Here is a 23,945-nt window from a genome sequence, read left to right as displayed (position 1 = left end):
GGCGGCCGTGCGCGGTGCCGGGGTGCGGGGCGCTCGCCCGCTGTGCGCAGCCCGTGTCTGCTGCCGCAGCGCTGGGCGCCCGTCCCGGTGGCCGTGCCCGGGGGCCGGTCGGTGCCCGGTGGCGGGGCCGGTGGCGCAGCGCAGGCGAGGGGCGGTGGAGCGCGGGGGCGGGCCCGGGCGGGGCGGGGGCGGTGCCGCCGGGCGGGGCCGCGGTGGGGCCGGGGCCCGGGGCCCGGGGCTCGGCGGTCGGGTCCTGGCTGCGGGGCCGCGGCGGTACTAGGTGCGAAGCTGCGCGGGAGCGGCCGCCCCGGGCCGGGCTGAGCCGATGCTGGCGGCCGAGCCCGCCGCCGGAGCCATGTCCCAGTCCGAGGCGGAGCGGGCGGGCGGTGGCTCCGTGCCGGAGCCGGAGCCGGGGCTCCCCGGGCGGGCCCCGCACCGCAACCGCAGCCGGCGGCCCTCGGGACGTGACTCCCGCCGCGCCTCCTCCCGCTTCAACCGGCGGAGCTCGGCCGAGCTGGAGCTGCTGGGTTACCCGGCACCGGGCGGGGGGCGCGGGGAGTCGCCGCCGCTGCTGAGCGCTGCCGGTCGCCGGGAACCGGAGGAGACGGAGAGCGAGGAGGTGGAGACGAGCGCGGTCGCCACTTCCCCCGACGGCCGGTTCCTCAAGTTCGACATCGAGATCGGCCGCGGCTCCTTCAAGACCGTCTACAAGGGGCTGGACACGGAGACCACCGTGGAGGTGGCCTGGTGCGAGCTGCAGGTACGGCCGCGCTGCCGGGGGCGGGGGGGGGGCTGCCCGCACCTCTGCCCGCACCTCTGCCCGCACCTCTGCCCGCACCTCTGCCCCTGCCCGCGTCCTGCCTGCGCCCTGCCTGTTCCCGCAGACCCCTGCCCCGGGGGGGGGGGGACGTCGCCAGGAGCAGTCGGACCCTCTTCCGTCCAGTTTCCCTGGCGTGGGCAGCACCACCACCCCCCCCCCCCCCTCGGCCCCGAGCCCCTCTGCCCGTCCCAGAGCGCGCAGGGACCCGGGGTCCCCGGTTTCTGCCAGGCACGTCGGGGCTTTTCTGCAGTCGGGCTGCAGCGGCAGGGCCGGGCAGGGTGTCTGCAGCCGGGCTCGGGCTCCCCTCGCCGCACCCCGTCTCTGCCGGTGCCCCGGGGCTGCGCGGGGCTCTTGGCCCGGGCCCGGGCTCCCCGCTTAACGCTGCTGGTCCCGGCCCTCCTGCCCGTCACGTGCTGTTTTCTCTTTGCCTGCTCCCTGCCTGCGCTACGGAGCACCCCGGGCCGCCCACGCTCCCGGTGCCGGTCCCCGCTCCGGGGGTTTACAGGTGGAGCTGGGACCGGCAGCTGGCACTGAGCACCCCGCTGCTTTTTCAGCGCCCAGCAGCCTGCAGCTTTCCCTTTGGAAGGGCGGCGAGGGCAGGGGTGTCCTCTCCCGGTGCCGGCCTCTGCACGCACGCCTGTGCCAGTGCTGGAGCTGGCACTGAGGTTTGCTCCGATAGCCCTCGGCATGCTCTGGGGCACGTGCCTGCAGCGAGCCCGGGGCTGGGCGTCAGTCGGGAGCAGGGTACGGTGCGACCTTGGTACGCTCTGGCTGCTTGACCTTGGCTGAAGCGGCGTCCACAGGCACCTGCGTGTGGTTTCGGCGATGCAGCCAGGGGCTTTTGGCTGGGAGCACCTGGACCCGTGGTTTTCCAGGTCTCTGAGCAGCATCCCCACCTCCTCTCTGCTGCGCAACTTCTGCATCCCCTTTGCTGCCCGGCAGCAGGGCGCTAACAGCGGGACGCCGAGGGCAGCGGTGAAGGCGTTGCGGAGGCAATTCTCCCACTTCTTGCTTTTGAGGGGCCTGATCTTGTCCACAGAGGTGCACGGGGAGAGCCGTGCCGTGGGGCTCCCTTTTCTCCTTGGAGCCCCTGGGGAGGGGCTTCGGCGAAGTCCAAAGTCTCTGACAAGCTCCTGACCAGGGGAGGGGGGTGGCTTCTATGGCTGGAAGGTCCAAGTCCTTGTTTACACAGAAAAACGTGTCTTGCGAGTTTGTTGTCTTGTTCCTAAAACCTCGGTGCGGCCGCTCGGGCTGGGTCCTTTGGGTGACTGCAGCCCAGCAGTGCAAGGAGAGATCCTGAGATAGCGGTGGGTGATCTCTGGAGGGGCCGACTGTGGCCTCTTAGCGAGGAAGGTGAGGTCTTGGGCCTCCGCCTGCCTTCGTGGGTTGCACAATTGCTTCAGCTGGCTGCCGAGAGCTGGCTCAGCGCTCCCTCCCTCACACGGCCCCGCGGCTCCGTCCGAGCGCTCCTGAGCTCCGTTTGAGTCCCGCGTCCCTTCGGGTGGTGGGGGAAGCGCCAGCCTGTCGCTGGCAGGGAAGGGCTCTCCTTGGCGAGCCCGGGACCTTCTCCGGATGAGTCAGCCGTGCCAGGCGCTTCTCTCCTGGCTGGCTCTGCGTCCCTCCCTGCGGGTCTCAGCCCCTCGCTGCAGACGTGCCCCCGGCTCCCCTGCGCTGGCAGCCGGCATGTGTGGTGGGGCTTGCAGCACGGCTCGCTCTCTGCCCTCCTGCTTGTCTCCGCGGGGCCGGGCTGCGCTGCCCTGCGGGGCCCCTGTCCCCACCCCGCTGTGTCGGAGCAGCTCCTGTGCGTCTGCTGGGGCTGGATGCGGCCCCCGGTGCACGTCCTGCGGCCCGGGGCAGGGGCCGCGTGCGCACAGGGCTCTGTTTGGCAAAGAGCTGGTCTGGCAGCGGTGCAGGCAGGGCATGCCTGCGGCTGCGCACGGGCAGCTCTGGTGTCTTGCGAGGTGGCTCCTGGGGGGATGAGGTTGCACCCTCCCAGGTGGAGGAAAGGGGGGTCAGGAAGCAAAACCACTCCTGTGCCCCGAGTCCAGCAGGCACGTGCTGGCCCCACCGCTTGCCCTGCGAGCCGGCCGGGCCGGCGCGGGCTGGAGCTGCTCGCTTGGCCCACGGGGAGCTGGCGGGGGACGTGTGCGGAGAGACCGAGCTCCTGCCAGGGACCATCCTGTGAGCATCCCGCGGTGTCCGGCAGACCTGGCAGACCTGGCTCCCCTCCACCGCCCGCCATCACCCTCCCAGGGGGACGCAGCCCGGCGGTAGCTGAGAGCCCCTCGGGGGCCGGCCAGCGCAGGCAGCCCCGGCCCCATTCCTGTCCCACGCAGCCCCGGCGCCTGCCCCCCCCCCCCGTCACTCCCTCCCCAGCCCTCTCCCTTCCCCACCCGGTATTCAGCCCCATCCCACTGACTGCTCTTTATCCAGTGTCTCTTGTCCCAAAATCCACGTCCCACGGGGGGCTGAGAGCACAGAAGCAGACTTTTAAAAGTTTGGGTTTTTTCAGCAATCATGCAAAGAATCAGACACTGTGACACAAATACAGGATTTGGAACCGCAAATAAAAATGGTTGTGGTTCTGCCCTTTTAAAAATAGCTTTGTCCTGTGTCTTTCACAGTTCTCCTTTTATTGCCTTTCAATTTTAAATGAATACCTAACCTCAGCCCTGACCTGTTCCGGTCCAGAGAGCCTCATCCAGCTGCCGTGATGGCTCCGGATCCCAAATCCCAGCTCTCCCTGCCATCCTCGCCCTGCCCTTCCCTCCCTGGTGCCTGGAAACCTGGAGAGCGTTTTTGCCTGTCCCCTGCCTTCCTGTGGGACCCCTCTGGGGACCTGCCCCTCCCCGTCCCCCCCCATGCTGCTGCCCCCCAGTCCTGAACGCAGCGTCTGTCTTTGCCTCCTGCCGGCGTCCCGCAGCCCCACCGTGACCTGTTTGTGCTTTCCAGCTTTAGACTGGGGACTATTTCTGTTGATAGGTGCTGCGGGTGGTGGGGAAGGAGGAAGCAGGGAGGAAACTGGAGGCCCGGAGCGGGATCGAGCTGTAAATACCTGGCCGTGAGTGGTTTTCCTGTGGGTCCCCTCTGGCTCCCTGCAGGCGAGAGCAGCCTGGGCGATGGGCGCTGCCGTGCCTCCCCCAGCTCCCTCGCCCAGGTCAGGCAGGTAACCTCGGCCAGGGGCTGCAGGACGCTTTTCTTCCCAAATTCCTGCATCTTCCCAAAATCCTGTCCATCACGTGCCCAGCCCATCCTGCCTGCGCTGTGGTTGGGAATCGTGCTGTGTCTGAGCCTGGCGAGGCCCTGGGGCAGCAGCCGGGGTTCAGCCCCGCGCGGGGCCGGGAGCTCTGCTTGTGCGGGAGACGAACCAAGGAGACCGGGGGGATTTGCTCGACGGGGGTCCCGTGGGCTTGGGAAAACCTCCTGCCTCCATCCTTGGCCACCGTGCCTGGCCCTCCCTCCCTCCCACGCTGGCCTCGGCTCCTGCTGTTGGCCGTGCGGGGCTCCCCGGCAGCCAGCTGCTGGCTCGCAGGATGGGGCTGGACCGCTGCCACCCAGCTCCTCACCCGGCCCCGTGCCGCCATCCCCAGCGTCCTCCTCTGCCCTGCACGAGGTGCTGCTAGGAAAGGACACGGTGTCCCTGCGTGCCGTGCGGGGCGGCGGGGCTCTGCTGGCAGCCCTGCCTGCCCTGCCCACCCTGCCCGCCCCGGTGCCCAGTCCCTGGATGAGCGGCTCCTCCGGCCGGGCTGGGGCTGGATTGGGCTCTGCTCCGCGCTACCGGTGCTTGGTGGGGAGAGTGTTGGGCCGCCTGGCCGCGGGATCGGCTGCCGCTTTGGTCATGCGGGAGGAACGGTGCTGGGAGAGCCCAGCAGTCCTGGCACGGGTTCGGGGGACACGCTTGGGTCCCCCAGGCCTCGCTCCAGGCACCCTGCAAGAGGTGCCAAGTGCCGGGAGGTTTTGACTGGGGTCGGGGGTGGCACGGCGGGGGCCACGCTGGCATGACCACTCCAAGCGGGGACCCCTCTTGTCGATCAGGGAGAGCCGTGGCTGCCCGTGACTCCCTCCCTGCCCCTGCTCATAGCCCGTGTTGGCTCGCCCTGTGCCCTTGCAGGTTTGTGGGGTGCACTGAAGCCTCCGGGCTTCTCGGTGGGGAGCGGGGGGCCAGGGGGTCCGAGGGCGGCTGTGGCGCTGGGCAGGGCAGCCGCTGTGCTGCTGGGCCACGCAGGGGCTTCGGTTGCTGTTTTCCTTCGCGGGTATGAAAGGTCCCATTCATCCCGCTGCAACAGGGCTCAGGTTCTCATCTGGGCTGAGCCGGGTCCCCGAGCGTGTGTTAAAAGCAGAGGGGATTATGGAGCGGCTCCAGCCCGGCCATGGGGCCGGCTGTGATGCAATGAAAATATTACGAAAGCTGCCCGGGCTGATGGATGGCGGCCGCCGGCCAAGGAGCTGAGCACGGCTCTGGCAGTGCCTGGCGGTGGGAGCGCGGTGGCCGCCTGCGGCAGCTCGGGTTTCCTCGGCACCACGAGCGTGGGCTGCACGGGGGTCCCGGCTGGGTGGCCCCCAAGCTCCGCAGTGGCCGGGCCCTTCGGGGTCCTGGGCTGTGGTGGAGTCATTGCAGGGGGTGCTGCTCCTGCTCCTGCTCCTGCTCCTGCTCCTGCTCCTGCTCCTGCTCCTGCTCCTACCTGGGGCTCGGCACTCGCAGCTGCCCACGCTTGGGGCAGGACCCGGCTCCTTCTGGGTCTGGCCGGCCGGCTCCCCGCTTCCAGCACTGCGTGGCCATGTCTGTCCAGGACGGGAGGTCTGCGTCCTCCAGGCTGGCCCCAGCCCCAGCTCCGCTCAGTGCCCGTGTCAACGCTCGGCTCGGTTTCCACTTTAATTAACTCGAGCAGGAGGAACATGGAAAAACCTAGGCTGGAGCCGCCCCCGCCTCCTTTCCCCAACAAAGGCCTCATTGAGGCTGGCGCGGCATCCTGCCATGCCGGTGCCCGGTGCTGGGAGCCCGTGGTGCCCCGGCGGGGGGCAGGGCTGTCCTGGGTGGCGGAGGGGCCGTGGCCATCAGGTCTGCACGGGGCACGCTGGGGGGGGCAGCGGCCATTGCAGAGCCCCCGCGTGTCCCCTCAGCTGCGTGGCCGCAGGCTGGGGATCCCCGTCCCGTGGAAGGGTGATGGGCACCGGCTGCGGGCTAAGAGCAGCGGGAGCGGGGACCGGGGACCCCGGCACGGGGCAGATTTCATGGCAGGGAAGCACACGGGCTTCTCGGTGCACCATCTGTCATGGGAGACTTTGGCCATCCCTCCCCAAACTAGGGGAGAGTGGCTCTGTCCAGAGAAGTGCCACCGAGGGCTGGGGTGCGGGGACCGGCCGGGTGGGGTGAGACCACGGTTTGCGACGGCCCCAGCCCCGTGTGAGCCCCTGTGCTGGGGGACAGCAGGTCTGACCCCGGCTTTGTTCTGGGGTCACGGCAGCCCCCGTACGTAGGGAGTGGGGATGAGGACGTGAGGGTCTCTTGTAAGCCAGGACATCCCCCTGTGCTCGCCAGAGACCCTGCGTGCCCCCCCTCACCTCCTCACTGACTCCCGCAGACGCGGAAGCTGTCGAAGACGGAGCGGCAGCGGTTCAGTGAGGAGGTGGAGATGCTGAAGGGACTGCAGCATCCCAACATTGTCCGCTTCTACGACTCCTGGAAGTCGTCTATCAAAGGCCAGATGTGCATCGTGCTGGTCACAGAGCTCATGACATCCGGCACCCTGAAAACGTGAGCAGGGACTGCCAGGTCAGGGTGTGCAGGGGAGGGGACGGGGTCCCTGCGGTGACAGGGAGGCGAGGGACAGGTCTGCACCCCCCACCTGGGCACTTGATCTGGGCGTTCGGGTGGGGATGACGGGCTGTGGTGGGCTCGGGTGAGGTCTGGGTGGAAGACAAAGCAGGGCTGGGAGGTGGACACAGAAATCAGGGGTCGCTGCTGGATGTTGGGAGACTCAGGAACTTCACTGGCACCATCCTACATGGGGATGGTGAAGCCGGGGCACCCTGGTGCCAAGTGGGGGGGCAGCACTGGCCGCTCGCCCCAGCTGGCTCCTGGCACCAGCGGCTGAGGGAGCTTGGCTCCTCCTGGGCTGCGTTCTCTGTGCTGCCTCTGCAGAGCCCAGCAGGGAAGGGGACCGGGAGCCCCTGACTCCGAGATGCTCTTTGCCGCTTGCCCTATGTGGGCACCCGCATCCAGACAGGCTCGGTGTGGCGGTGGGAGAAGGGTGGGCTGGGGCTGGGGCGTGGGGCTGAGCCCCGTGAGTGTCCCCGCAGCTATCTGAAGCGGTTCAAGGAGATGAAGCTGAAGGTGCTGCAGCGCTGGAGCCGGCAGATCCTCAAGGGGTTGCATTTCCTGCACACCCGCTCACCCCCCATCATCCACCGCGACCTCAAGTGCGACAACATCTTCATCACGGGCCCCACCGGCTCGGTCAAGATTGGGGACCTGGGCTTGGCCACGCTCAAGCGAGCCTCCTTTGCCAAGAGCGTCATAGGTGGGGTCCCGGTGCGGTCCCGGTGGGGCCGGGCTTGTGGCTGCATCGCGGTGGCTGCGGGTGGGTCAGTGCCCTGGAGGTGCTGAGCCCCGCCGCTGCCCCCAGGCACCCCCGAGTTCATGGCGCCAGAGATGTACGAGGAGAAATACGACGAGGCGGTGGACGTCTACGCCTTCGGGATGTGTATGCTGGAGATGGCCACCTCAGAGTACCCCTACTCCGAGTGCCAGAACGCCGCCCAGATCTACCGCAAGGTCACCTCGGTGAGTGGCCGCGGCCCCTGGGCTGGGGGCGACGCTGCTGGCTGGTGCTGTGGGCGTGGGAGCCGGGTGAGGGGGTTGGTCGGATGTAGCTGTCGAGCCTCGCTGATCCCCAAAATGTGTCACCGTGTAGGTTGTGCAAGCAGCTAAAAATAGTCCGGGCGGTGAGAAGGTGCTGTGCCAGGGTGCAGGACCCGCGGAGGGCAGGGGGGTCGTGCTGCCAGCACGTTAATGGGGTGGAACGGGAGCGGGTCGGCTCGGCCACCCCCTGCCCGGGGCACCGCGGCTGCCCCAGCTGGTCCTGGCTGGCTCCTGCCTGCTGGGGTGGAAACCCAGAGCCCCGGGGCGTCCTGGCCCCGGCTGCCCGTGCAGGCACACGTGGCTGGGAGCCCTGTCCCCATGTGTCCCCCGCTGCTGGCAGGGCTGTGCCTGGGGGCGCCGGGGGCTGCCTGGGGAGCGTCCGGCTGCCCCGTGGCCCCGCAGAGCCTGGTTCAGCCCCGGGCCCTGGAAAACCGGCGCTGTGGCAGGGTCTGGCGCAGGAGGCGCTGATGCCCGTCGCCCCCAGGGCCTGAAGCCCAGCAGCTTCTACAAGGTGAAGGTTCCGGAGCTGAAGGAAATCATCGAGGGCTGCATCCGCATGGACAAGAACGAGAGGTGAGGGGGAGCGAGGGTCCGGGCGGCAGAGCCCCCGCCGGTGCCCGGCCCCGTGCTGAGCTGTGCTCCCTGCAGGTACACCATCCAGGACCTGCTGGAACACTCCTTCTTCCAAGAGGACACGGGGGTGCACGTGGAGCTGGCCGAGGAGGATGACGGCGTCAAGTCTGGGCTCAAGCTCTGGCTGCGCATGGACGACACGAAGAAGCTGCACGGCAAGTACAAGGACAACAACGCCATCGAATTCCTGTTCGAGCTCTACAAGGACGTGGCGGAGGAGGTGGCCCAGGAGATGGTGGGTGCAGGGATGGGGGGACCCTGGGTACCGCGGGGTCCCTGCGCCCTGACGTGACGAGCCCCCTCCCGTGCAGGTGGTCCTGGGCTTTGTCTGCGAGGCCGACTACAAGCTGGTGGCCAAGGCGGTGCGGGACCGTGTGGTCGCCATCAAGCGCAAACGGGAGAAGCTGAAGCGCGCCCAGGGCGTCCTGTCACCTGCGGAGCCGGAGCAGCCGCCGGGTGTCCTGCAGCTGCTGGAGGAGCTCAAGTCCCCGCTGTCACCCGGTACCCCCGCACCTGCCCCGGCCACCCCCGGCTCTGGGGACTCCGTCTTCAGCAGCAGCTTCCCCCCGGAGCCCGAGGAGCCGGAGGCCGACCAGCACTTTGCCTACCGGCACACCAGCTACTCCTCAGCCACCTGTGCGTAGGCACCGGGCAGGGGGACAGCGGGGTGACCCGAGGCAGCAGGCGGGGGGGGTGTGTGTGTGTGTGTGTCCCGCCATGCCGTGCACCCCGCCCCGGAGCTGTTTCCTGGGAGTGCAAGCCGGGGGGGGGGGGGGGGGGGGTCCAGCTCCATCCGCACTCACATGAGCGCTCTTCCACAGCTGACTGCGAGACGGATGGCTACCTGAGCTCCTCTGGCTTCCTGGACTCCCCAGACCTGGCCCATCGCAGCTTCTCGGCGGGGGACCCCGCCAGCCCGCCACCCACCCGCCCTGCGCGCTGCTTCCCCACGGTGAGCGGGACCCCCGCGGGACTGGGGGTCAGAACGGCCGTGGCACCGGCTCACGCCGTCCTCTCCCCGCAGAGCATCGCGGTGCAGCTGCCCACCGAGCGCCTCCCCCCTGCCAGCGGCTTCTCCTCCCCGGTGGACAGGTGAGGCTTGTGGGGGGCCGGGCAGGGGTCGGGCGGGGAGTGCGGTGGCTGGGAACGGCTGTGCTGATGCTCTGGCACTGGGGCTTCCCGCAGCTACACCTCGGACGTGGCGTCTGGCATGAGCGACGGCTGCGAGGGGCTGTCGGCCAGCGAGCGGAGCGCCAAGCTGCCGCCCAAGCGGACCTCGGGGAAGCTGCTGCGGCGCCGAGCCCGGTCCAGGCTGCGCATCACCAACGTGAGTGCCGCAAGCGCCAGGTGGGTGGGCGGGTGGTCCCCAGGCTGACCTAGCCCTGCTGCCCACAGATCTCCGACAAGAACGACCGGGTGGTGGAGTGCCAGCTGCAGACCTACAACAACAAGATGGTGACCTTCAAGTTTGACCTGGATGGGGACAACCCAGAGGAAATCGCGGCTGTCATGGTGAGTGCAGGGTGGGGACAAGGGTGGGGGGGTCTGCCCGGCCATGCCGGGTGCTGAGCGGCCCCTCTGCCCCCAGGTCCACAACGAGTTCATCCTCAAGTCGGAACGGGATGGCTTCGTCCACCGCATCCGGGACATTATCCATCGCGTGGAGACCCTGCTCCGCAAGGACGGGCATGGTGCCACTGAGCTGCCCGAGAGCCCCGAGGCCGAGCGTGGTGTGGGCAGCCCTGTGAGTGCCCAGCCCAGCCCCTCCAGCACTGGGAAGCCACCGACAGCGAGTGCGGCTGGGGGTGCTGCCCGGCCCCGGGGAGCCCGGCGGGGAGGGGGCAGGGGTGCAGGGTCCTTCCAGCCCCGGGCAGGAGCAGCCCCATGCCTGCGGCTCCAGGTTCCTCACCCACTCCTGCGACGGGTCGTGGTGCCCCGCTGCCCAGCGAAGGCGCTGGCTCCTATCCCTGCACGTGGTGGGGCCAGGGTGGGGGCCAGCGGGTGCTTGGCTCAGCCCGTTCGGGGTCTCTGCCTTGGCGCTGGGCTCAGCTGCATCCCCCTCGGCAGGCGGACCTGCAGCTGCAGGAGCTCTCACGCTTCATCTCCTCCTCGTCCTCGCTCAGCGGTAGGTCTCTGCCCCTGTGTGGGCCCTTCCTGTCCCCCCCCAGCCCCGTGCAGGGCGCGCGATGGCCCCGGCTGAGCCCAGGGGTTCCTGCGGGGCACATCCTGCTGGGGCTGAGCGTTGGCTCTCACCCCTGTGCCGCAGACCTGGGCTGCACCAGTCCCAGCCTCTCGGTCCAGTCCCCCGTCCTGCCGTCGCTGAGCAGCTCCCTGTCAGAGAACGACCTCGCCAGCCCCACGGAGCCGCCGGCAGCCCCAGCCGGTGAGCTGCGGCTGACACTGCCAGGCTCCCCCGCAGGTACCAGCCCCGGCACGGCCAGGCACGTCCCTCCCTCCGGGGCTCCTGGCCACAGGCCGTGCAGCTGCCGTGCCTTGGCCGGTCCCTCGCCGGCATCGGGGCTCGGAGCTGCCTGGGTGGATGGGAGGGGGCCTGTGGGGGTCGGGGGCCGCTCCTGACACTCCTCTTTCTGCAGGCTCTGTGCAGACCTGGCCCCCCGTCTCGACGGCTCCCTCCTGGCTGACGGCATCGCCAGCGTTCCCACAGACCCCCCCAAGCACCCCGGGGGGGCCCGTCCCACTGGCTGTGCCCCAAGCCCTCATGTCCCCGCTGCCACTCCCCGTGTCCCCTGTCCCCAGTGAGCCCAGCAGCCCCCTGAACCCCCCCGTGACCAGCACGCCCTGGTCCCCCACGGCCCCCTTCCTGTCCCTGGCCAACGTCTTCTCCCTGGCAGTGATGAGCGTGGCCCACACGCTGCTGCCCGCCGTCTCCTCCATCGCCAGCTCGGGTGGGCACCTCTACCCCCCGCTGCTGCCGCGGCCGCAGAGCCTCGTCCTGGGGCCCCCGCGCTTCGTCTACCCTGACCCTGCCAGCATGGCCAAGCCAGCCCCGGCCTGCGGTGGGACCCTGGAGTCAGCGGGGGCTGATGTCCCCGCCGCTGGGGGGGCCGTGCCAGTCCCTTCCCTGGCACCGGCCCCACCGTGCCCCACAGGCAGCGAGGCCACGGGGAGTCCCCTGCCATCGCTGAGCACCTCCACGCCGGGGAGCCCGGAGGGCGGCACGGTGAGTGCGTGGGTGGCGGGGGCTCCCCGGGGCTGCTCGAGGTGGGGTTCAGCGCTGGGGGGGGCTGGGTTGTCGCTGCCCTGAGGTGGGGCAGGGAGCCCCTGGGATACGGGGAGGGCTGAGCAGGCGCTGGGTCCTGGGGCACAGGAGCGACGGTGGGGGGGGGGGGCAGGAGACATGGGGGGGCCCGGGGTGGGGCAGTTGACCGCACTTGGTGTCTGCAGGTGCTGCCCGGCTCCCCCAGGCCCAGCCACCCGCTCATCGTCTCGGAGTCGCCTGCCCCTGGCACACCCAAGGCCCGGCTCTCGCCCATCACAGAAGGTGAGGTGGGGAAGGGCTGAAGCTGCGCTACGTGGCCGTGCCCGCACTGTCTGTGCTGGGGCACCGCCACATGCCCCGAACCCCACCAACTGCCCCCTGTTCCCGGCAGAAGCCAAGCCCCAGATCCTGGGCCGGTTCCAGGTGACGCCGACCAAAGACCCATCGGTGACCTCCCCAGTGTCAGGCAGCAGCGAGGGCGAGCAGCGTGACGCAGAGCCAGTAGCAAGTGGCTCCCCCCTGCCCGTGGCCCAGGATGCAGGGGACAGCTCAAGCAGCGACTCAGACTCGGCTCTGGAGCTGGTGGAGCAGGACCCCGAGGCCAAGGAGGCGCTGGCCGAGGGCACGGTGCCACCGGCGGAGAGCGACCGGGAAGGCCCTGGGGAGGAGGGCGCGGAGAGCGCGCCACAGGCGGTGCTGAGCCAAGTGTGGCTGAACTACTCCCGCAGCTTGTCCTACCTGAGCAGCGACGACACCGAGAGTGAGGACGAGGAGATCTGGGAGGAGCTGCAGCACCTGCGCCAGAAGTGAGCAGCCCCGCGGCACGAGGGGGCGCAGGGTGGGTGGTGGGCTGTACCCGGAGGCCCCGGCTTGGCCGGGCATGGCACACGGCTCGGCTGCCAGCTCCCGTCTCCTCTCCCAGGCACCTGGCCGAGGTGCAGCTGCTGCAGAGTGCCCAGAAGAAGGAGATCGAGGAGCTGTACCTGCGGATGGGGAAGCAGCCGCCGCTGGGCATCGTCTCCCCCGCCGCCATGCTCTCCAGCCGCCAGCGCCGCCTCTCCAAAGGCAGCTTCAACCCGTCCCGCCGCAACAGCCTGCAGCGCCTGGAGCTGGCGCAGCCCTCAGGTGCCAGCCCCGCTGCCCCAGCTCCCTCCCGGGGCCCCTGTGGGCTTGGGGGGGGGGCTGTGGGGGGGACACCCCTGGGGCCGGGGTGGGGGTTGGGCCTGTGCAGGGCACAGCTCTGCACCCTCACCGGTGCCCCCACTCAGGGCCGGTCTGTCCCAGCAGCCATCATGCGCCGTAACTCGCTGAGCGGCAGCAGCACGGGCTCGCAGGAGCAGCGGCTGAGCAAGGGGGTGACCTTCGCCGACGACTTTGGCCGGATGGTAAGGGGCGGGGGGCTGATCCCGCTGCCGGCTGCCTCACGGCACTCCCTGGCTCACCGCTGCTTCTCTCCCCAGTAGCCGGCTGGCCAGGAGTGACTTCATGAACTACCTCAACCAAGTGCCTGCTGCTACGGGGGCGGGCGAGAGCCCCTGCGCCTCCTGGGAGGACAGCCGGGCCCCGGGGCCAGCCAGCGCCCTCGGCAGGGTACCTGCTGCCTGCATCCTCCCATTTCCTCCCTCCTTGCAGCCCCCCCCCGGCCCCTTCCCTGCCCGTTTGCTCAAGCCCAGCCCCAGCCGCAGGACGCGCGTGAGGTGCCACTGTCCTTCGTGGCTTTACTGCGAGCTGAACCCGCGCAGGCAGAACCGGTCCCGATACATCCCCCCTGTCACCATGCTGCCTTCCAGCTCTGCCCCGGGGCCACTCCAGCCCTGCTCCCTGCCCGGCCTGAGCCCCTGTGCCCCGGGACTGCCCTGCTCCCTGTTGCCATCATTGTGCTGGGCGCAGCCGAGAATGAAACGGCTGCGGAGTGGGAAGAACCTTCCCTCAAGCCCATAAAGCGATGGAGCCGGTGCCCCAGGAACAGCAGCGGGTACACTTTGTTACAAACTGATGTCTGGAAAGTGTTTTCATAAATATGAATTATATACAGATGGGGTCTGTCTGTGTCTGTTCGGGGGGGACTTGTGGACACCGTCCTTGCTGTCAGCTCATGATAAAAGATGACAAAGAGCAAAACAGAAAACTGCCCCATCTCAGCAGACATCTGAGTGGGTGGCAAGATCCTGAGCTGGACTCTGGCCACCAGCTGCTTTAACAACAGGCGCCGACACAGTCTCCAGGCAGGGTATTTATTGTGGAAAGTGATGGGCACGGGGGCACCCCTGCCCTTCCCAGGAGCAAGTCCCTGGCAAAGACCCTGCTGGGTGTCCAGCAGAAAGGCAGCTGCCTGCAGAGGAGGAAGCCCTGCCTGCAGGGGAGCCCCCCCAGTGCACTTCCCAGGACCACAATGAGTGCTGTGCAGGCCCTGACTCCCACAAGGGCGGCTGCTCTGTGCTCAGGGCCAGGCGATTTCCCCTGTGCTCGAGGCCCATCCTGCAGCTCACTCACGGGGTTTACCGGAGCTGGGCCGGGCTGGGCCGTCCGTGCTCAGCTCGCTGCGCTCTCGGCCCGTGCTTGTGCCCGTGCCCGCGCCGCCTCTGCCTCCTGCTCCAGCTCGTCCAGGAACCGCTCCTGCGACACCGAGTAGAAGGTGTAACCGTCTGGGGGCGGGGGGTGTTAAGGAAAACAGCGGGCGCAGCCTCCCCGCGGCCCGGCCCGGCCCCGCTCCCCCGCCCAGGCCCGGCCCCGCAGGATACAGACGCCAAGCGCCACCGCCCCGATGCCGAGAGCCAGCAGCGCGTTGCGGCCACGGAGGCGCCGCTGCAGAGCGCGCCGGCGCTGGACGCGCTCCACCTCCGCCATGAGAAGACGCTGCTCGGGGCTGAGCCCCGGCTCCCGCGCCGGGTCGATGCGCCGCGCAAAGGCCGCGTCCCCGCCCGGCTCCTGCGGCGCCGCCATCTTCCCTGCCGCCGCTTCCGCACAGCGCGATAACGTCACATCCGGCAGAGAGGCTGGCCAATGGGAAGGGCGCGGGCGACGCAGGCTCGCTGCCAATGGGAGGGGCAGCGGGAGCGGGGCGTCGAGTGGTTGGCTGAGGTCCGGCGCGTGGCTGGCCCGCGGAGGAGGCGCGTTCTGATTGGCGGGACGGGGTCCCGTGACCCGGGAAGGCGCTGAGGCGGGGCGCGCTCTCCCCTCAGGGCGCCGGCGGCGGGAAGGGGCGTCCCGGTGGCGGCGGGTTGGGGGGGGCTCGGCGGGGGGTCCCGGTGGCGGGAGGGGCTCGGGGTGTGTGGGTGGGTGGGTGGGGGTGTGTGTGTGTGTGTGTGTGTGTGTGTGGTCCCGCGGGGAGGGGTCCCGCGGGGAGAGCTTCATTGCCGAGGGGTTACGGCTTCCCCATTGTGCCCCTTGGCCCCTGAGGCCCAGCACGGCCATGGCGCTGCTGCCCGCGGCCCTTTCCCTCTGACGAAGCGCCGCGGTGCTGTTGAAGTAATTATCATCCTTCAGGTCTCTGAGCTGAACTGCTGAATGGGGTCCCAGGTGCAAGCAGCGGCCCGGTGCCGTGACCCAGGCCCTGTCTTTGGCAAAATCGCGCCTGAGATTATTGAGGATACGCTGATCCATTTGGCCACGGCAAACGAGCAGTACCTGAGCGAGCTGCCGGGTCAGGCTGGATGCTTCAAAGAGACGCAGATAGTGGGTGAGACTCTTTTTCTCAGCTATGGCGAACTCCTGAGATGGTTCACTGCTGTATAATTAACTTCAGTTGACTGAAATGAATGACAGTTGCGCTTTTTCCCCCCAGAATTTATATTCCTTTTGTCTGAAAAATGGCACTTGGACCAATCGACAAGGTACCAAGCGGTAGAGTTACTCGAAAGGTAATAAATATGCTGAACACTCCGTGCGTTTCTTGTTTCTCTCACGTGGTTATGCTGTGCGTGCTCTATAGCGCTCATTCGAACAACCTATAATGTGTTTTTGTGTGTCTAGACCTTTGTCTCTTCACTCATTTAATTCAGATTAACAGCTATCCATATGTTCTGAGTACATGCAGAATTGCTTTTCTTCCTTTTTCTTAGCAGAAGAGAACTGTTCTCTGAGCAGTTGTGGTTTTTGTAGGTTTATGATCAAGCAAGTAGAACAAATCTGTAAGTCCTCCAGAGAGAATGTTATAAGTCGTGAACAAGGACAAGGCAGCAGCTGGAGCTCTCTGAAACATCAGATATACGACACGTTTGTCCTGCGACTTGTGTCCTGCATTCAGCTTGCAAGCAAACTTTCCTTACACTATAACGTAAGCCAGCTAAACCCTTTCCTATAGCATTTTTAGCAGCTTAGTAAATTGTGTAGTGTACTAATCTCTCATAGATCTCCCCTCTGAAAGACAATAGTGATAATGAAATGCAAAGGATATTGAAATGGAGACCTAAATCTCTTCCATTTAGGGCAGATTAATTGTCACTCGAGTAACAATTTGTTACTTGAAAAGCATGGGCAGCGGGAAAGCTCGGCCTGAAAATTGTATGACTAGAGAGGGCTTGTGCCTGTCTGGGGAAGGTTTGTGGAGCAGAGGAGACCTACAGGAAAGAAGGTTCAAGCTGGATTTCTCTTGCCATCGTACAGGATGAGTTAGGCAGCTGGGTTGGCAGGCAGCATCGCCACTGCAGTGGTTCAGCTTGCATTCAGTGGGAGGAGTATAGCAAGAAAATACTTTGTTCTTAGCAGGTGCCTTATTGCCTGGAAGATAATTTGTCTCTGGGTTTTTTTTTCCTCCTCTTCAGATAGTTAACAGTGACACAGCTTTAAAATTTCTACAGTCCTTAAAATACTCATACACTAAACAGGAATTGCTTGAGTCGGAGCTTGCTGTTTTAAAAACTCTGCACTTCCAGATCAACGTGTCAACTCCTTTGGTTTACGTGGAATTGCTTCTAGAGGTTTTAGGTAAGAGTATCAATAGGAGAGAACAGGAAAGAATTTTTAAAAGAGCATAATAGAGCTATTGCTGATCTGAACCAAAATGTCTCGTATTACAGATTTTTACATGCTGTGAAGGCATGTGAAACTTTTCAGATCATCCAGGCCTTTACTTTTCAGATGAGAACTTTGTCCTTAGTAGAATCTGCTGGATGTTGTTGGACAGCCAGTTGTGATTCAGCCAGTAAAAATTAAGAACTTTAAACCCCCGAAACCTAGTGTTAGGCCACATTTTCTACAATGACTTACCCAGGTCTTGACAACCTGTATTTTGGAATGAGTGAAATTACACTGAGACTGAGAAAGCCTATGGCATGAGAGGGCCGGTGGCATTCGGAAACAAAGGGCAGTTGTCACCAGAGATCTGCATCCCTCGCTTACGGTAACTAACACTTCTTTCTAATTGAGTTTAAGGACCCAAAGCATATGGCTGATTACATATGATCTCTGTGCTAGGACATAACGGCTGCTTGCTTCCTGCAAAGCCATTACATCAGATGTGTACGCAACTATTAGACTTCTCCTATCTTACAAGAGATACCATCTATGACACTTTGCTGAAGATTGCCATTGAAAATTCGACACCAAGCAAACTGCAGGTGTAAGTCACTTATGTGCCTCTTGCTTAAAACAAGTAGTTGAAATTAAAACCCTAAAACCCCCTAAGAAATAGTAGCGTAATTCCCATTATGTCATTTTTTGGGCATGTTTTAAAAAAAAAATAATTTGAAGGGCTTTCAGTTTATTGATCTTAATATACCAGTTCAAAGCAACGTGCTTCACCACGTTTGCTTTGGCAGCAAGCGAGGAAAGCGTTTAACTTAATCGTAAAAATTCAATTTTAGCACTGTCAGTTAAAGTTAACAGTATGAGGCTTTGTTTGGACTGAATAAGCTAACGTGTCCGTAGGCTGTATAGCAGTTACAGAAGTAGGTGCTTTCGAACTGTAAAACCAGCATCATTTTACACCAGAAGATGCTTTTACTTGCTGCAGAGTGAAGTTTTTGACAGTAAAGGAAGACTTCATGCTCCTGGCTGTTGGAATCATCAGCACAAGCGTGTTCATACTAAACCCTGGGCAATGGAAGCAGGTACGGTCACTTCTAAACACGAGCTCACCGTGAAAAACCGTGAAGATTGTTTGCAGGTTTAAGTGCGGCAAGAAGAGAGGTGGACTGTACTGGGAGTAGCATGAGGGAGGTGACGTCTTTTGGGGTTTTTAGCAGGAAGCATGCATGCTTTTGTAGGAGCGTTATGAGGGTACGTGGGCAATTCCACAGAAGGGCTTGTGCTTGCGCTCGTGGGAGCTTATCCTCGTGCTTTGGCTTCTTTACGGCCAGAGCAAACCCACAGACATGGTTTCACTGCTGGCTGGAGGAGCCATCCCATGGGATAACTGCTTCTAAATACTATAACAAACAGCCTGTTACAGATAGGAGCTTTTTTGTTTTACTTCTTTAGTAGAAACAGTTAAATAAATTAAAAAAAAAAAAAAGCACAAAACAAAACACCAAAACAAGCAAGCAAACAAACAAAAACCCATGCTGAGGGGCTTCAACTTCTGTCAAAGACCCACTAGTGCACGCCCAGTAACGAATATTCTCGTTAGATTTGGAGGGTTAAGAAGCCTGTCTGTAAGCTAATGTCTCTTAAGGCACTGTAAGTCTATATTTTATTTTTTTTTAAGGTTGTGGAGCATTTAAACTGTATCACTGGCATTACTTCACAAAGTATCTTAGAGTTTTCTTACGCAGTACTGAAACACATCGTTGGCAGTTCTACTGCAAAGCAGCACTCCAGGAACAGTGGAACAAAACCTCCAGAGAAGAGAATTATGCATCTTAAGTAGAACTATCTTCTACAGCCAGTCGCTAGCGTACCAGTAGCAAACTGCTACGCTGCTGATAACAGCCCAGCTTGCGTGATGCTGCGGAGGGCACCCAACGCGATTTGGCTTTACTTTTGGTTTTGAACGCCAGGTGTTCTGTGACGTTTTGTGTGTTACACGTTAATTAGAAAGCTCATCCTTTCAGGCGACGCACCACTGCTGCCAAGGGAGACACGCAGGAGCAAAGTAGCATTTAGAAATGCCTCTTTTGGCACCGAAAGCTTTATTGTAAGAGCTACGCCTTCTAAGTTATGAATATAAGTTTCCTTTGAATAAAGAGAAAACTCTGAGTCATGTTTTGAAAAGGCATTAACGTGCAGGGTATGCTGCATGGCAGTCAGTGTTGCCAGAAGCGTCTTGCGTGCCCAGTCATTACAGGGTTGTACTTTCTTTCTCCATTTGCTGCGTTTAAAAAAATTATTTCCTCTCAGGCAGGCTGCTGCAGCCAGGTCGCTTGTTACCACATTCCCTCTTTGCTCATACCCCAAGCAAGCCAGCTAGCTGACCAGTGTTGTGAAAAGCACGGAATCCCGCTGGTTTTGAAAGCGATGCAATTGTCGCGACAGCAGCCGCCCGTTCGGCACGTCCACGTGAGCACGGGGGGCTGCCACCGCCGTGCCTGGCGTATGCCAGATGAAAGCACTCTTTGTGTAGAATAGTGTTTTATTGTTTACTCGGTGCACCTCTGTGCAGGGACAGGCTGCAGGAAGTATTACAAACAGTTTATATTGTCATAGCTAACAGTATTTTAAACAGTATCAAAGAAGTGCTGATTGATAGGACTTAGAAAATACTTTATTTCAAACCATAGTTACTGTTTAATGACCAAGCAGAGATTCTGCGAGTTCTTCCACCTTATTCCCTCTGTTTGTAACATTTTGCTTTTCTAACCTGTGTGTTAACCTGCAACAGTATCGACAAACTCACTGGTGTTTTGAAGTTCGACGGGAATTTATGCGCACACCTATGCGCCCCAAAAGTACCAGTTTAGCATCTATTTAATAGCTGGGTTTTTATTCTGTTCAGCTCAGTGATATAACTTTACATATTGCTTTTCTACATACTACTTGTAATAATGGTATTTTAAATAAAGTGTCTTGTGGATTTTTGGTATTGTAAACATTTTGTACTGGTTAATATTAAGAGACATCTTAATTTGACTTCCTCCAACGAAACGCAGACACTCGCAGCTGCCAGGACGAGTTCTTTATGCGGTCACTTGTTGTAGAATTGGGATGAGACCCAGGCAAGACCCCACTTCAGGTTAGTTAACATGAACTTTAGTGCTTTTGTCCATTGCTCCTCAGAGTTAAATTGTGTCTTAATAGAGTAAGAGCCACCGTTGCCACCTGTGTCTTCAATCTTCCCTTTCTCCACGTCCATCCTGCATCACACACAAAGTTTTATTAGTGCATTACTTTTGCGAGCATCTAATCTCAGTATGACGTCAAGTACTAAAATTTAAACCTGACATTCATGTTATTCTACGTAAGAATACTTGGTTTTTAAAGGAAATCCCGCAAGGCTCAGGTCTTCACCTGAGGAACGAGCTTGAGATTTCAATTAAACTAAAAGCAAACGTGGTCGTCCTGCACGTTACAAAGGACAGCGGATGATTCCAGAGACAGGACGGTCCAGAGGTCAGTTAGTGCTGCGCAGGACAGCACGTGAGGTGTTAATTTGACGTGTTATATAGCAACGCTCACCTGTAAGGCAAACAAAACCGAGTTTCGCCTTTTTCCACTTCCTCTTTAAACTGCTGCACGCAGTCCAGGAAAGCCACCATTGCATGATCAAACTTGTTGTCCCAGAAGAACCTTAGGCCTCCAGAGCAGTACAAGGGGAGCTCCTGGAAAAAGGGGTTCGTTTCAGGCACCCCCAGCTCTCCATTTTAGATACAGTCACTGCAGCTCTTTAGTCTTGTGCAAGGCTTAAATGGGTCAGAGGATGCTTAGAAACGGTTTGTGGCTCACAATAAGCCTGACCTGTTTTGTGCTAAGTGCCTACCACCTGCGGGCTTGGGCTCCTAATCACCAACAATCGCCCCAAACCATGCCACCTTCCGTAGCGTGGGGTTCAAGAGTCAACGTGCTACTGGGCGGCAGAACGAGAGGCTTGATACAGGACGTGGAGTGAGGCGTTACTGCTGTGTTGGGGAAGCTAGCACCATAAATTCATAAAGGGACGAGTTTGTCTCCTGTGTCCCCCGGTGTGACCAGGGCCCTGTGGCATTCAAAGTCAACCTCTCCAATTTGTGCGGGACCTCTTACCTTCGATTTGTCCGTGAGGGACTCCAAGTACGAGTGGTTGCCGTACGGTACGAGACGGTATCTGAAAGGAGATACGATGCACAGGCAGATGAGTCTAACTGTCTTTATCCGTGTCGTAAGTGAAACACGTATTATATCACATATACCTTTGAAACTTCAGGCCCATTTTGTTAGCAAGGGCGTGTAGCAGCAGCACAGTCTGCCCCCAGGCAGCGTTGATCTCATTCCATTCCACGGGAACACTGGGGAGACGGCCAAGTCTGAAGTTATTTATTGTGCCAAACTGACCGCTGTGCCTGCGATAAGAGGGATTATAAATAAGCGCACTGGGGCAGGAACAGCTTCGAGCACGCTAACCAAACAAGGGCCACCTACCAACAGGTACAGAACGCACACTGCTCACCAACGTTTGGGGGCTCTGGTTAAAAAGCGTATAGAAATACTAACCGCTTGTTCTCTTTTTATGACAGAGTTCATAAAAACCCCATAACCAAACCCCCAAACCACCAGCTCTGCGAAGCCTGACGTCAGAGCACTGCCGTTGGCTAGCGCGGCAGCTCCCGGTTCGTTAATGGCGTCGGTGAAAGAGCCGTTTCAGAGTCTACTCGGGCACCTGCGCGGCGTAGCAAACCCCTCTTGGCTGACACCGTTGGGAGCTGGGATTGATTGCTTTGCTGTGGGTAACTACGATTTGACCGGCACCTTTCCGGTCAGGTATTACTTAAACGGCCCTACATCACAGATTCTTAGCAAACTGACGCAATATTCCAGCGTTTGTATTACCAGATGTGAAAGGTTGCATTGAACACATTGATTTTCTTTAAATCATCCAACTGCGTTTGGGCGTAGCGCATTTGGTTGTCCACACTTTCCAGCTCATCATCTAGCTCCAGCTGTTGCCTCTTGAATTCACAGTATTCTTTCTGGTACCTTTCAAGAAAAGCAAGACAAGAAACGTTAAGTGCAGGCTTTTACAGAAAAGCGATTGCTCACAGGGTATACCAGGTTTTTTTGGTCTGGCCAACTTCAGTTTTGCAAAGAACAAGCCACTTGCATTCGGGCATCATTTACAGGTTTCTCCACATTATAATCTCTTTTAACTGTTACCTAAAATCCCTGCCATAAATTGCAGTTGTAGTTCACTCACTGAGCTTCTTCCTGCTCCAGCCGCTCTGCCTCTGCCCTGACTCTCTCGAAGTCTTCAGCCACAATCTTGCGGTTCTTCTCGACGTCCTCTAGCTCCTGAATCAGTTGCTCTTCCTCCAGCGCAAGTTCTTTCAGTTCTGTCTGCAGTTTCTCCTTATCATCCTCGTTCATTTGCTCCAGGATCTCCAGACACCTCCTAAAGGAGAGCGACAGGATTACCAACACAGGGATGCTGGGAAGCTCCCCCGCCAACAGTCCCCGGTTCCGTGACAGCCCGCGCACGCGAGCAGAGGTGCAAACAGGGACTCTGATCTCGTGTGCGCCTCTCGTGAAGCCCGAGCTCTCCGCATCGATCCCGATGGGCTCACAGACTTCAGCCAGAGAAGCTGTGTAGCACAGGACTCTCAAAAATAATTTTTTCATCTCATTCAGACAAAGCAAACCAAGCGCTGCAGTCAGGGATGCCTGTTACCGATCACGGAAAGCCGGATCAGGGTTGTGTTCTTTCCCTGAAGCACCTCGGTCTGAGGTCACCTCCGGATCACTCACTTGTAGTTCTGACACTCGTTCTCCGTGATGTTGAGCTGCGTGTCTAGTTGGTCTAGCAGCGTGTCCGTGCATTCCTCGCACAGAGGGTGGTCCACGTCGGTCTGCCCAGACATAATGTCAAAGAGGTCGCCGGTGACCTGCGGGAAGAGCTGACCGTTAGTTCAGCGAAGCCACAGGCAGCTGCCGGCTGGTTCTCAACTGATGGGCTCGTGCTGCTTCAATTGCAAAGCGTTTTTGGTCAAAGGTCTAAATGTTATTTAAAATAAGGCAGCTTTACTGAACTACTCACCAACAAAAATACTGGAAGGCCAGTGCTAAGAGAAACCGCAGTTTAATCTTGCGGAGCATCTAGAAAAACTGATGCTCCGTTCAAAACGTATCCGAGTTCACCAGCTCATGTGAAACTTGCCTTCAGTCTCCGGCTGAGGTTTTCCATCGTGCCGCCATCTGACGCCTCTCCGATCAGCGTGAAACTGTTGGCGCTTTCTGTTGACATCATTCTTGGAAAGAATTTTATTGAGAGCTGAGTGCCGAGGGTCTAGGGGAGCCAGGTCTAGCGCTAGACTTAAATCTGAGACTAGTTCAAGAGTCAGAAAGGAAGAACACACGAGACGGACTTGCGGGAGGACGGGGCAGCCTGCATTTTGGAAGAGCTCTGTGGGACAGCGCGTTGCGTTAACCCACAGCTAACAAGCAGCGTCTTAAACACTGCGCGTTTATGTATATTCAAGCGGCTGCGCCGCTGCCTGCGGAGGGGCCCAGGGGACCCCTTGGGGAAGCTCTAGGGGGTCACACGAAACAGGCCGTCAAGGACAAGGCTGACGAGGCCCCCTCTCCCCCCTCCCCCGGCAGAGGGGACGCCCCGCGGGGCTCCGTTCCCCGGGCACGTCCTCAGCACCGGCCCGCGCTGCCCGAGGGAACTGCCCGCAGCCGGGCCCAGAGCTGGGGCGGGCCGGGAGGGAGGGAGGGAGGGGCGGCGGCCGTACCTGGCCGGTGGGATGAACCTCCTGGACACTCCATCCTGCCGGTGCTCCGCGAAGGCTTCCTGCGGGGCAAGGGCACACCGTCACCGGGGATGGCGGGGATCCCGCCGCCGCTCCCCGCCCCGCCCGACCCCGCCGTACCTCCGTCAGGGCGCTGTCCTCTTCGTGCGCGTCCCCGGGCCGGGCAGGGGCGGCGGTCAGCAGCGGGGCTGCGGGAGAGGAGGCGTCACCCGGGCCCGGGCCTCCCCTACCGCCACCCCCCCCGCCCCGTCCCCCCCCGCCCCGCCGGTACCGGTGAGCTCCTGGATGGTGAGACGGTCGAGGATCTTGAAGGAGGTGTCGAGCTTCAGCGGCTGGCTGCAGCGCTGGCAGACGAAGCTGACCTGCGTGGTGCAGGCGGGCGGCCGGCTCCCCTCCATGCCGCCGCTCAGCCCCGCTCAGCCCCGCTCAGCCCGCTCCGCCATCGCCGCGCGACGGATGTGACGCACGCGGGGCAGGGCACGGTCCTGACAGGGGTGTAAGGAGGCGTGAGGGGGGGAAGGGAAGGGAAGGGAAGGCAGGGGGTGGTTACCGTATCGGCTGCCATTTTCTCTCGTCCCGCCCAGGACGGGTCGT

General features: G+C 61.6%; 4 protein-coding genes across 9 annotated transcripts; 2 read left to right on the top strand and 2 right to left on the bottom strand.

The window, feature by feature from the left end:
- The first annotated feature begins 199 nt into the window (after positions 1-199).
- Positions 200-13,569, top strand: WNK4 (WNK lysine deficient protein kinase 4). 6 transcript variants are annotated; one of them, XM_075774899.1, is made up of 20 exons: positions 200-760; positions 6,403-6,575; positions 7,121-7,341; positions 7,447-7,604; positions 8,167-8,255; positions 8,331-8,550; positions 8,627-8,951; positions 9,137-9,267; positions 9,340-9,407; positions 9,501-9,642; positions 9,711-9,827; positions 9,904-10,059; positions 10,383-10,440; positions 10,582-10,734; positions 10,910-11,496; positions 11,721-11,817; positions 11,927-12,341; positions 12,458-12,660; positions 12,823-12,920; positions 12,996-13,569. In XM_075774899.1, the coding sequence occupies exons 1-20, from the start codon at positions 326-328 to the stop codon at positions 12,996-12,998; spliced, it is 3,849 nt and encodes a 1,282-aa protein (XP_075631014.1). In that variant the 5' UTR covers positions 200-325; the 3' UTR covers positions 12,999-13,569. The 6 variants fall into 6 exon arrangements, with proteins under 6 accessions (XP_075631014.1, XP_075631012.1, XP_075631011.1 ...); XM_075774897.1 differs by having other exon boundaries at positions 215-760; positions 12,999-13,569; XM_075774896.1 differs by having other exon boundaries at positions 215-760; positions 12,820-12,920; positions 12,999-13,569.
- A 186-nt stretch (positions 13,570-13,755) lies between these two features.
- Positions 13,756-14,519, bottom strand: COA3 (cytochrome c oxidase assembly factor 3). Its single transcript, XM_075774903.1, has 2 exons — positions 14,277-14,519; positions 13,756-14,180 (listed from the first exon to the last, which is right to left on the bottom strand). The coding sequence occupies exons 1-2, from the start codon at positions 14,476-14,478 to the stop codon at positions 14,068-14,070; spliced, it is 315 nt and encodes a 104-aa protein (XP_075631018.1). The 5' UTR covers positions 14,479-14,519; the 3' UTR covers positions 13,756-14,067.
- Positions 14,520-14,876: 357 nt separating this feature from the next.
- On the top strand, positions 14,877-19,026 carry CNTD1 (cyclin N-terminal domain containing 1). The gene is made up of 7 exons (XM_010304043.2): positions 14,877-15,214; positions 15,320-15,395; positions 15,637-15,811; positions 16,299-16,461; positions 16,951-17,095; positions 17,489-17,585; positions 18,182-19,026. Exons 1-7 carry the CDS (start codon positions 15,043-15,045, stop codon positions 18,341-18,343), a joined length of 990 nt encoding a protein of 329 aa, XP_010302345.2. The 5' UTR covers positions 14,877-15,042; the 3' UTR covers positions 18,344-19,026.
- A 133-nt stretch (positions 19,027-19,159) lies between these two features.
- BECN1 (beclin 1) lies at positions 19,160-23,823 on the bottom strand. Its single transcript, XM_075775542.1, has 11 exons — positions 23,623-23,823; positions 23,472-23,539; positions 23,334-23,392; positions 22,757-22,847; positions 22,348-22,484; positions 21,800-21,994; positions 21,436-21,582; positions 20,799-20,948; positions 20,653-20,713; positions 20,089-20,231; positions 19,160-19,766 (listed from the first exon to the last, which is right to left on the bottom strand). The coding sequence occupies exons 1-11, from the start codon at positions 23,747-23,749 to the stop codon at positions 19,598-19,600; spliced, it is 1,347 nt and encodes a 448-aa protein (XP_075631657.1). The 5' UTR covers positions 23,750-23,823; the 3' UTR covers positions 19,160-19,597.
- Positions 23,824-23,945: the final 122 nt, after the last annotated feature.

This window comes from Balearica regulorum, chromosome 24, assembly GCF_011004875.1.
Source record: "Balearica regulorum gibbericeps isolate bBalReg1 chromosome 24, bBalReg1.pri, whole genome shotgun sequence".
Lineage (NCBI taxonomy): Eukaryota > Metazoa > Chordata > Aves > Gruiformes > Gruidae > Balearica > Balearica regulorum.
The sequence above is the reverse complement of the archived record's forward strand: the minus strand, read 5'-3'. Positions and strand labels throughout refer to the sequence as shown.

Excerpts from the sequence above, each read along its gene's own strand:
- COA3 (XM_075774903.1), bottom strand. The coding sequence starts at position 14,478 with ATGGCGGCGCCGCAGGAGCCGGGCGGGGACGCGGCCTTTGCGCGGCGC. Across the intron at positions 14,181-14,276 it reads GGCGGTGGCGCTTGGCGTCT|ACGGTTACACCTTCTACTCG; the intron begins GTATCCTGCGGG and ends CCCCGCCCCCAG.
- CNTD1 (XM_010304043.2), top strand. The coding sequence starts at position 15,043 with ATGGGGTCCCAGGTGCAAGCAGCGGCCCGGTGCCGTGACCCAGGCCCT. Across the intron at positions 15,396-15,636 it reads GCGGTAGAGTTACTCGAAAG|GTTTATGATCAAGCAAGTAG; the intron begins GTAATAAATATG and ends TGGTTTTTGTAG. Across the intron at positions 15,812-16,298 it reads AACTTTCCTTACACTATAAC|ATAGTTAACAGTGACACAGC; the intron begins GTAAGCCAGCTA and ends CCTCCTCTTCAG.
- WNK4 (XM_075774896.1), top strand. The coding sequence starts at position 326 with ATGCTGGCGGCCGAGCCCGCCGCCGGAGCCATGTCCCAGTCCGAGGCG. Across the intron at positions 6,576-7,120 it reads ACATCCGGCACCCTGAAAAC|CTATCTGAAGCGGTTCAAGG; the intron begins GTGAGCAGGGAC and ends GTGTCCCCGCAG. Across the intron at positions 9,408-9,500 it reads TTCTCCTCCCCGGTGGACAG|CTACACCTCGGACGTGGCGT; the intron begins GTGAGGCTTGTG and ends GGCTTCCCGCAG.
- BECN1 (XM_075775542.1), bottom strand. The coding sequence starts at position 23,749 with ATGGAGGGGAGCCGGCCGCCCGCCTGCACCACGCAGGTCAGCTTCGTC. Across the intron at positions 22,848-23,333 it reads AGGTTCATCCCACCGGCCAG|AATGATGTCAACAGAAAGCG; the intron begins GTACGGCCGCCG and ends ATTCTTTCCAAG. Across the intron at positions 20,949-21,435 it reads AATGCAACCTTTCACATCTG|GCACAGCGGTCAGTTTGGCA; the intron begins GTAATACAAACG and ends CTCTTATCGCAG.